This window comes from Diplotaxodon limnothrissa, linkage group LG3 (genome assembly GCF_057381915.1).
Source record: "Diplotaxodon limnothrissa isolate DT_005_m linkage group LG3, D_limnothrissa_male_GT1.1, whole genome shotgun sequence".
NCBI lineage: Eukaryota > Metazoa > Chordata > Actinopteri > Cichliformes > Cichlidae > Diplotaxodon > Diplotaxodon limnothrissa.
Window position 1 is genome coordinate 65,215,553 of NC_140598.1, and position 10,955 is coordinate 65,226,507.

Below are 10,955 nucleotides of genomic sequence, written 5' to 3' on the forward strand. Positions count from 1 at the left end.
TGCTAGTAGTAAAAGTCCGAAAAGCTCCACTTGAAATGAGCAAAAACCCATAAAAATCTAGGTTGAGCACCTGATCCTGTTTACAGTTTTAGGATTATTGTATCTGTACAAAGTTATAGACCTGATCTCAAAGAAGTCTTCTTTAGCAACTGAAGAAAATACAGTATTTAAGAGCTGCTACAGCCTGTGCAGCTATATCAGTGTCATCCATGCTTGTTGCCACTTTTATGTTTTACTTTGCAGATCACATTAGCTAAGTCTGCTAAAAACTGAACCACAGACTTGCTTGACCAGTAAGTATGAGTCTGTAAGGTGTAAGGTCCAGCCGATTGGAGCACTGGGGATAGCAGTTGTTATAATGTAGCAGTGCCTTTTAATCGTGTTTTCATCTAACAAGAAGCAGTTCTTGCTACCTGGTAGTGAATAACTTGTGTTTACCTCATCAGATGAATTTCCCAGGTAGACATGTTCATTTCAGTCCTAACACTCTACCTATCCTTACCCTCAGCACAGCTTTCCTCCACCTATGTAAGGAACAAAAAGCCACATAAGGCTGAAAAGAAGCTAGTTTTCAATATCAAAGTGTAAATGGAAAATTTATTTATTTACTTTCTTTAGCCTTCCATCTGTAGCACTAAATGTCTGTCCTTTAACTATTTGCTCAAAACAGTATGATTTTGCTGTTATGAAGAATTCAGCGAAGAGAAGGAAGAAAAGCTGTGGCTTTGAACTCTGCAAAAACTGAGAAAGATGAGACTAATCTGAGCTTTTATTTTTCTGTATTTCTGTGTAAAATATTGAACAATTTTATGTCTGTATGTCCAGTGTGATAAAGCTATTTGAAAAGTCCCATTGATAGAAACTTACACAAATTCCTAAAACAGCATGTTCTGTAAAGTTTTAGAGGAGCAACACAGTAAGTACACAGTAAGAATGAATGTACTTACTGTCTAAAATTAAACTTCCTGTTAATAATTTCACATATTGCATATGATATAAAAGTCTTTGGCCACCCCTCATTTTCAAATATTCATCAAAATACACAATTAGAGAAATTCAGCTGTCGAGGCAGTCCACACTGTTACAGTAATTTTGAGATTCATGCTCTAGGGAAGACAATCTGTGACCTCCAGTATAAGTTTTTCTATCCAGGTACTATTTTACTGTGTTTGCAGTGTGTTTGGAATCATTGTAATGCTGAAAAATGAAACTGTTGTCAGTCAGACACATTTCAGATGGTACTGCATAATTGTTGGTACTTTTCTACATTTAGAATGATTATATGTCGTAATGATTTGTCCTTTGCAAAGTTGTCTGTTATGTGTAGACATAACACTTGTGTCATGTTTGTGTGCGGTGTTCAAGGGATTCAAAGGTCAGTATTAAGTGGCTCAACAAAATAAAAGCTAAACAAAACAAATAAAAAAACAAACAACATTCACCTGAAAATGGCCAGATATGAGGACTGGACTGAAAAAAATTAAATGAACTTAAAAGGAAAGAAGAAAAACTTTGAACTGTTGCTAAGACTGAGGCATGGCTCGAGTGTTTTGCACAGTACTGTACAATGTTGTTTGGTTTTTGTTCTTTGTTTTCTGTGTCTTTGTTTGTGCAGCTTTTCAGTCATCCAGGTCATGGGAGTACTGTCGTATTTCAAATGCAGTTTCATCAGCCTGAAACACACTGGCTGTTCAAATGTCTTGCTTACCTCATGGCACACAGGTTGAGAACTACTGGTCCACCAAACAATAAATCTAAATGCTAAAGGCTATCAATTGAAATGTTATAGCTTTAAGTTGCTCAGCTTTTGTTCCATTACTGGGAGAGGGAACAGCGGTGATGGCTGCTACTAAGTTTCCAGGAAGTTGGATTGTTAGCATGGTAACCCTGTAATTTAAGGTGATCAGATGAACTCTATCTACTAAATGCCAGCTTGACAGCATTTAGCTCAATTCAGTGCTGTACTAACTTTCAAATTCACACAGAGTACAGCTATGCTAGTAGCTCTTAACAGCATATCCTACAAAACACAGACTGTATATAAGATGGATTTATATTCTGATAATTTTAAGTGGGTTTTCATTAGATAAGTTGAAACCATAGGTGATAGGGAACTAGTATTTTCTTGGTACCCATGCTTAAAGGTACAGTGTGTAAAATCTCACCACTAGGTGTCAGTAGATTGCATATTGAAGTGAAGTGAGTTCTGTTTTCTTATAAGTCTATGAGAATGCATCAAATTCTTGGAAAATGTTACTCCACAGTAGACCATGTATATTCAATATTCAAAATATTACTGACTCACTAGCGCTTTGAGGGCTCCAGAACAGTAGAAAAGCGCTATATAAGAATCAGTCCATTTACTATTCCCTAGTGATAACTGACTTGTGACTGACAAGTCACAGATGAGCTGGTTGTTACACTGTTACAAAATAACGTTGCAATTGTTACTGTACGTTCTAAAACTGATACAATTGATAACACTTTAAATAGCATTATAACTTTAGTAAAATACATGTATTTACATTGTTTTATGTTGTCACTGCAGTGTTACAATAAAGTCTTTTGTGACTATTATGTTTTTCACTTTCTTATTCATGCCTATCCTGTTGCTCACTGATGAGGTTTTGGCACTGAAAACTACTCAGCATGTAAAGCATGTAGTGTGTTGTCACTTTAACAGAGCCAATCAGGGGAATTCACAGCACACTCTAAATAACAACTCAGGTTTTTCTCTGCTTGGACTGACCCAGGCTGTGAGAGCTAGTGTGACTGGCTGCTTTGCGGTCTGGCTCAGCTCCCAACATGCAATGGCACGTATGCAGCAACTGTGCCAATCAGCTCCACCCAGCACCACAAACTGCTCCACCTTTCCTCCTGCAGGCAAAACAACAAACCACTATCACAGTTAGGTTTAAGCATAGATGCTAAAAGACACCTTGTGCTTATGTAAGCCGCACTGTTTGAAAATATGTGACACCCTCAGAATGAGACTGTGATGGGGTAATAGAAATCTCTAGTATTTATATTTTACGACTCTTGGTTATCTTAAACTTCTTTCAGTAACCATGGGTTACAATAGTGGCCAACACTTCTGATGTGTGTGCCTGCAGCAGTGCTGACATTTCATCCTGTTCTCGTTCTGTGTCTCAGTGTCGCATCTGACATTTTAAACTCTGGGGACTTCTAGTGGCTAACACACAGCAGTGTTTAACATATTCGCTTTACACATGAAAGGATCCTGGTTTGAATCTGAGAGCAGGTACAAAACCAACCTTGAGGGGGTCACATGCTAGTGCAAGTCCCAAGCCTGGATAAAAAGAATGGTTGTGTCAGGGAGAGCATCAGGTGTAAAATCAAAACATGTGGATGTGTCGACTGCTTCAACCCCTTGGGAAACATAGTAGCAGCAAAAAGTAGCTTCAGACTCTGAGGACTTCACAGAATGACAATTCACGTCATTTATGAACTCTCAATTCACGTTTTCAGGTGACCTACATCAACTTCCTCCCGGATGTTTTCAACAAAATAATAATAATAATAGAATAAAAGCTATACCACTACAATAATCTGGCAACGTAAAACCCCCAAAACAGTGCAGTTAAAAAAATAAGTCAAATATTAAAATAAATTAATGTTAACATGTAAACTTTGTATGTATGCATGTGTGTAAACTTGCAAAGATTGACTTTCAAACTATTTTAATAACAATTCTTGAACAAAAATACAGTTTATTACATTATCTGTCCTTAATATGTATTTTATTGTGACCCCATTTCAGCATCTCTGCATGAGGATAAAAAAAGTGTCCTTTTCAGTCGGAAGAGAAAGGTCTGAGTCTTAGTCACAGCTTCTATAGTTTGTCTGTAGCTGCCGTCTGTCTGAAGGAGGAAGCAGCAGCATCTGTGGGTTTTCACACTTCTCTAGAAAACAGAAGATCTTTGAAGAAAACATGGTGCACAGTGTGTGTGTGTGTGTGTGTGTGTGTGTGTGTGTGGTGGGTGGGACTAAGAGAAGATGTGACAGATGAAGCGATTGTAACTGTTCAGTAGTGAATCAGTGTGGCAAGATGAAAATCTTGCTAAGTAGCCTGCTTTTCGCCTCTCTCTGTACCCTGTCATCCTGGAGTAAGTAGAAACACAACTTAACAAATTATTTAGTTTTTATACCATTCCTCTCTAAATGGAAAAGTTAAGTTTTCCTAAATTTGTTTGTGATAAATATTCAACCGATAAATGAATGTCTGATATTATTTCTTCTCAATATGTCAGTGTTTAAAGTTCTTAGTTCTAAAAAGTGAGACTAACTTAGATCTAGAATGATTTATAAAGATACAAGGCTTTTTAAATAACAGATGTAAAAGACAACAAAATTATTGTCATGACATCTTTATTCCTGGTGTGCATTTACTACCTAATATTGTTATTTGTTTTCTATAAAAATCACTATAATGTTTTTAGAAGCATGTCTGTGTCTGTGTAGGCTCTCAGCCATCCAGGTCATGGTAATCCAGGGATGTCGGACTCCAGGCCTCGAGGGCCGGTGTCCTGCAGGTTTTAGATCTCACCCGGGGTCAACACACCTGAATAAAACGATTAGCTCATTACCAGGCCTCTGCAGAACTTCAAGACATGTTGAGGAGGTCATTTAGCCATTTCAATCAGCTGTGTTGGATCAAGGACACATCTAAAACCTGCAGGACACTGGCCCTCGAGGTCTGGAGTTTGACACATGTGTGGTAATCTAAGGATGTTGAAGGAAAAGTGACTGAACTACTTAAAGTTTCTTGAAGACATCAGAAGCTTCTCTGATGTGAGCTGAAACATCTTTAGGAAACCTAAAAAAGTTCAGTTGCTTTTCTTTTCATGCTACTTGAAAACATATCTGCATACTGTATTTGTACCAAAACCCTGATGCTTTTAGCTTTAGAAATCATGCAATATGTGTGGTCTTGTAATGACTTATGTTCCACTTTGTGTCTTACAGGTGTTTCATCAGGCACATTTGTTGTGACACAGAGCGATCATGTTTTTGTCAGGAAAGGAGAGACAGTAAACATCACCTGCTGCTGGACAGGGAAGTTTGAAAGATTTAGAGTGAACTGGCTTAAAAATCAAACAGTAATTAGGAGTGATCAGCCTAATGCGTTTCTGAAAAAGGAAGAGAAGAAATGTTCTTTTTTGAAAATCTCAAATATTAGACCAGACGATTCAGGGACGTACATCTGCAAGGTGACTGTGGAGATACCATCTTTAACTGAGGCTAAAGGAAATGGGACAGTTATCACAGTCAAGACAGGCAACGATACTGGGAACAACTCGCAAAGTGCACAAGGTTCAGTATGGTGACATGTTCAAATCCCTTTTTACGAGTGTAGTTGATATTTAATCAATATGTAGACTGAAATCAACTGTACTGTCACTGTCATTTTAGGTGGCTTGGTAGTCTTAATAGACAATTAATGCAGTTTTTATCCCTCCTTTTTTTTTAAATATTACACAACATTTTACCAAGATAGTACCTGAAGGCATTGTATTTTTACATTAGATAGATGGATGTAATTATTATTATAATATTATTACAGATTCTTTAGATCCTGGGAATCCAACCAAACCAACCAACGTGATCATTTCCCTGGCTGTAGTGGTTCCTTTGCTCCTCGTCACACTCGTCTGTTACTGCACTCTGCGAAGAAAACAAGGTACCAATTTTAAATGAATACTAAAGCATCAGAGACTCAGTTATGAGTGGTGGACTGAACAAAAATATTTCTTTGTTACTTGTGTTTTTGTTTATCCATAAAGACACGTTGTATTTAACTCTTTTAACCAAAGAACATGACACAGGTATCACACACAGGAACACAGGTTCATTTTAAACAATAAACAAAATAATCACTTGACTATAAATGTGCAGTTGTTTTATGATGAGATAGTTCTCTGTGATATACCTCAACCACTGTAACTTGACATTATTACTGGACTATATTGGAGCCAATTCAAACAAGTTAGGAGCTAATATTTCCATATACGTAATAAAAAGTTGGAGCAGGAAATGCACGAGGATTTAAAAAAACCTGTGTGAGTTTCTGTACATGCTGTATGAACAGCATTCATTTAGTACCTTCTGCAGTCCGCATTTTTCATCACGCAAAACTATTCCTGAAAAAGAAAAGTTCCAAACAATCTGCATCAAAAGCCTTGAAATTAGGACTCGTAATGTGGAGGCTGACACTTTCCTCACTAATACATTTGCACAACTGTCAGTTTGCATGGCAGCAAAGTTTAAGTGTTGTGGTAAAACCGATGAAAGAAAAATAGTAACTGAGCCACAAGGTGTTTGTACTTACATTAAACTAAAACCAGGTGTGAACAAACACGTCTGTTAAACAAAATAAAACTAGGCTTTAAAAAAGTACTAACTGAAACTATAGTGTACACTCACAAACTAGTAAGTAAAAAATAAATTAAATAAAAAATATATATGAAATGTTTTTAGCTTGATTCTTCGACCACCTGTGTTTACTGGGACTTGTTTAAGATAAAGCGCTTTGAGTTCTCAGATAGAGTAGAAAAGCGCTGCATAAGAAACAGTCCTTTTACCTGTTGGCATCTTCATGGCTGTGACTCAAAGACCTGCAAAAAGTGCTGCTTGTTTTGTAATATCTGTCACTCCTGACACACTCATTATATTAAATACAACAAAGCTGACCCTGACATGAGAACATCAAAATATTTTCAAATAAACTAACTAAAAGGAAGAAACTAACTGAATCTAAGAATCTACACTTAATGTAAAAGTTCTTTGAGGGATCAGAAAGAGTAGAAAAATGCCTTTTATTTATTTATTTGGTATCAAGTCAACTAGTATACTAAATAACAAATGTAATGGATTTTAATGCTCCTGACTGATAAGTTTTTCAAGGGTTTCATTAGAAGAAATATCTTGATACCTGGAAAATAGAATAGAACCGAATAGAATAGGACTTTAATGTCATTGTCCATGTACAACGAAATTATGGGCGTTCCACGCCAACTGTGCAGGAGTGTAGAAGACAGCAATAAATAGCAAACAGAATGATATAAACAGTGTAGATGAATACGTAATAGAAAAGCACACAATCAAAGAGCTTGGAGGTAGTTCAAAATGAAAATGGCAATTTTCAGAAAGTTCTCCTACAGGATCCTCTGTATAAACAACAACATAGACTGTCTTACAGAGCACCAAAGTCTATCATATATGTTAGTGGCGGAAAACAAATGTGAAGTATATTTGAATGTAGTTGTAAGAAACCAGTTGGAACACAATGAGATTTATCCAGGTGCTAGCTTCATCTCATCACCTTAAACAGTCAATATGAAGAAAGTAAACATCTACTTTTTTTTATATTTTAGAAAAATATTTTGACACTATCAGTTCAAATTGAATTGTCAGTTCTTGTAACCTTATATTTAAAGTATGTACCACAACGGTGAAGTTCCCATAGACTCTCTTTAAATACCAAACAGCAAACGATTGTTTGCAGCAAACAATTCTATACACATCACAACTCATGTGGCGCTCTTACAGGAAAGATTAACACATTGTGCAGCACAATGTTAAACTATAATACTCTGTGCAACCCACTGTAATGAAATTGGATTGGGTAGGAGTAATCTGTAATTTTGAACAATCTGTACACGTGACAGCAGCTTTCCACTGACTGAAAGATAAAAGAGCTGCTAACAGGAGGCCTGGTTGTGATAACAAGCAGAAAACTTTGGGTTTTTGGATCACATCACTTTTTTTTTCTTTTTGTAAGTACCCTACCACTTTATAATAACATGCGTTTTTACTTTATTATATTTATAACACTGAAAACTCAAAGTCGTTCTACACTACAAGCTGCATTCATACATTCATTAATACTTGATTCACTAGGAACAATTTGGAGTTCAACCTCAAAAGAGCAAATTTCCTCTTGATAGATGATCTACTCATGAAACAAGTCTACATTGAAAAACAACAACAACATAATAGTGTTTCAATTAGAAATATTTGGGGCTGAAATTGAATAGCGTTGTGTGCCAAGGATAATGTTTTAATACACTAGGGTTGTGAAAAAGGCTGCAAAATTGTGTTATCAAATAAAGAATGCAATAGTTCAAAATGGTTTAGTTTTTAAACTGACTGCTGGCATCAGATTAAAGAAGAAGCACATGTAGATATGGGCAAATCTAAAGTCTGATTTAATTAAAAAGAGGAAGCCAGTCACTGAAGAGCAGATGGTCAATGAGCTGAGACTGGCACACGATGATAGCTGAAACAGCTGGTTCAGATACTGCTGGAGGTGAGTAATTGATGCAGATATGGAAAAACAAAACACTGTGGTTGGTGCCGTCTCCTCACAGCAGGAAGGTTCTTGGTTTGAGTCTCCACAGGTGCAGAAGTGAAGTAGATAAAGTGTGAATTATTGTAAAGTCCATTTCATCCCATAATAACAGGATGCCACAGTTTAAACACTGACAGAGATAAGTTTGTTAAAATAAAATGAAAATATAAGGAGGGATGAAGTATTGTAACATGTTTGTAACATTACAGTAACAGTAACAGAGACCGAAAGGATTAAATGCAGCTCCCAATTAGGTCATTATTTTAAAAAGAAAATGCAATTTAAATCCTTGTAATCATTTCTATGTGGACGTGTGTGTTTTCAGCACTAGCAGCCCGAGTCATCTACGAGGTTCCCCACGTAGACTCCGAGATGGCAGATGCAGACAAAGACAGCACAAGCTCCTCCAGAGGCTCGTCTCAGTGGGTGAGAACGGGGTTCATTTCAGGGTGATGTTTTAGTTAGTTTAGGGGGACAATAGGAAACAGTACTGAAAATCATTTTTAAACAGTCCAAATACATGTTGATCCATTTTCACTGAGTTATTCACGGTGACTTCAACATTGAGACATCATAAAAATATAACTGACATAATGTTTCTACCTAACTATGTGTTAAACTCAGATTGCCTGTTGAGTTTTAGGTTGTGCATTTTAGGAAACACTGACCTGTGGAGCGCCTCGGTCTGTGATGTCTGACTGATGAGCTTCTTCTTTATGTCCTTCTCTTTCAGCGGCAAGTGCCTCTGTATGAATCCTTCTACTTCGAGCATGTGGATCCCAAAGAAAGTAAATGAGTGTCGGCTCCAGAGTTTTCTTGTGTACTTTCTGTCCTGTATATAGCATATTTTTCTTACATTTTTGCATGATTGCAAAAACCCCCATATGTGGTTGTAAATATGTATGTATTTTTCTATAAACTACATCTTAATTAAAATTAATTTCAGTGATGGGGTGTTAGTCCCATAAAGCCTGAATCACAAAATAATAATATGTTTATGTGTTTATTTAACCTTCTGACAAATAAAAAAATAAAATAAATGATGAATTTGCATAGTTTTTAATTTGTGGCATCTTTGCTATATTCAGGATTTTTGTGTAATTTCTTGCTTAAAAATGTTTTGTGCAATTTATTTCGGTATTTCAGGGGGAAAATCACTCTGATCATGCAGACATCATATAGGATACACCCAAAATCACAGGGTTATACACTGATAATGGTACCAGGCAGAATTTGATCGGGCTAAAACACGATCAGCAACAGTGAGGGTTAAAAATGCGACACTGAACACGCAGGTTTCGTAATGATTACAGCTTACGATTAGGATGCTGAATGGAAAGTGTGGTGTTCAGGGGTGACTGTATAGTAGGTCAGTGACAGGAAGTGGAAAGTACGCCTGTGACGGGCGAAGGTTTGCTATGTGTGTGTTTGTCGTATCAACCATACAAAACTTGTACATCTCAAATAAATCTGAGACATTAAATGCATGTCTCTGATATTATAAATGTGTCCTCATCATTCAGTACATCTTCTCTGTATTCATGTAATAAGGTCAACGTTTCAGTGTTTTCACCATGATTGAAGGCAGAATCAGACCAGTTAGCGACGAGCTCCTAAAATACCTTTTCTCTGAACACTGACCTCCAAGTTGACTTAGCAACCCATTTACATACGTGATGTTTATAACTATAAACATTTTTCTCATCCTGGTTCTTGCTGGCTCAGTGCTCCCACAGTACAAGCTACAGTCACACATTTATTCAAGCATTCAGAACAATTTGACAACAATTTAAATTTGCCCAAGGAAATCAAACCAGCGGGTTTCCTGTTTTTAGATGACCTACCTAAGCATCTGAGCCAAATGTCCTAGTAACATTTGGTGGTGAGCAAAGACTGACAGACCTCAAACTGCAACATATACTATTGCAGAAAACACGAGATGCTTACATGCAGTGCTCCGTCTTTGGGACAACGACGGCATGACGATTGTCACTGAAGCATTTGATGTGTAATTGAAGTGCAGACTTTCAAGGTTTAATTCAAACTATTTAAGAATTACACCTATGCTTTAATCCTTGGATGAACGAACAGCCAATGTCTGCCCAAAGTCTTTAGCCATTGGGCTGAATGTCTGCTTATTTGCTAAATGTTCTAACAACTGAAGTCAAAGTCAGCTATTGTCAAAGAACATATGTACAGTCATACACAAGAATTTGCTCCCATGGTCCTAAGTGTAGACTCAAACAATATAAAGATTAAAAGATGAAAAATAAAACAGGAATCTTATGTAAAACACCATACAATACAATACTATCTTATATAAACAGTAGTGTCCAACTCAATCATAGTGATTGTGGGCAAGTTCGCGTGGGTGTGCAAGTGGGGGGTGGGGCAGTCAGTGAAAGGGCAATGGTGGTGGTTCAGAGTTTTATATGTTTGGGGGTTGGGGGTTTCAGAGGAACGAGGCGAATGCAGGTCTGGGGTTCATGTGTGTGACAGCAGGGAGTGAATTCAGCATCCCGACAGCCTGACGGACGGAGCTGTCTCTATATCTGCTGGTTCTAGCCCGGAGGCTCTTCAGTTT

The 10,955-nt window shown here is 37.1% G+C and overlaps 1 protein-coding gene across 3 annotated transcripts; it reads left to right on the forward strand.

The window, feature by feature from the left end:
* The first annotated feature begins 4,048 nt into the window (after positions 1-4,048).
* Positions 4,049-9,167, forward strand: LOC146636923 (uncharacterized). 3 transcript variants are annotated; one of them, XM_085351121.1, is made up of 5 exons: positions 4,049-4,127; positions 4,987-5,334; positions 5,585-5,701; positions 8,697-8,797; positions 9,105-9,167. In XM_085351121.1, the coding sequence occupies exons 1-5, from the start codon at positions 4,070-4,072 to the stop codon at positions 9,165-9,167; spliced, it is 687 nt and encodes a 228-aa protein (XP_085207247.1). In that variant the 5' UTR covers positions 4,049-4,069. The 3 variants fall into 3 exon arrangements, with proteins under 3 accessions (XP_085207247.1, XP_085207248.1, XP_085207246.1); XM_085351122.1 differs by having other exon boundaries at positions 4,987-5,325; positions 5,594-5,701; XM_085351120.1 differs by having other exon boundaries at positions 4,070-4,127; positions 4,987-5,325.
* The last annotated feature ends 1,788 nt before the right edge of the window (positions 9,168-10,955 follow it).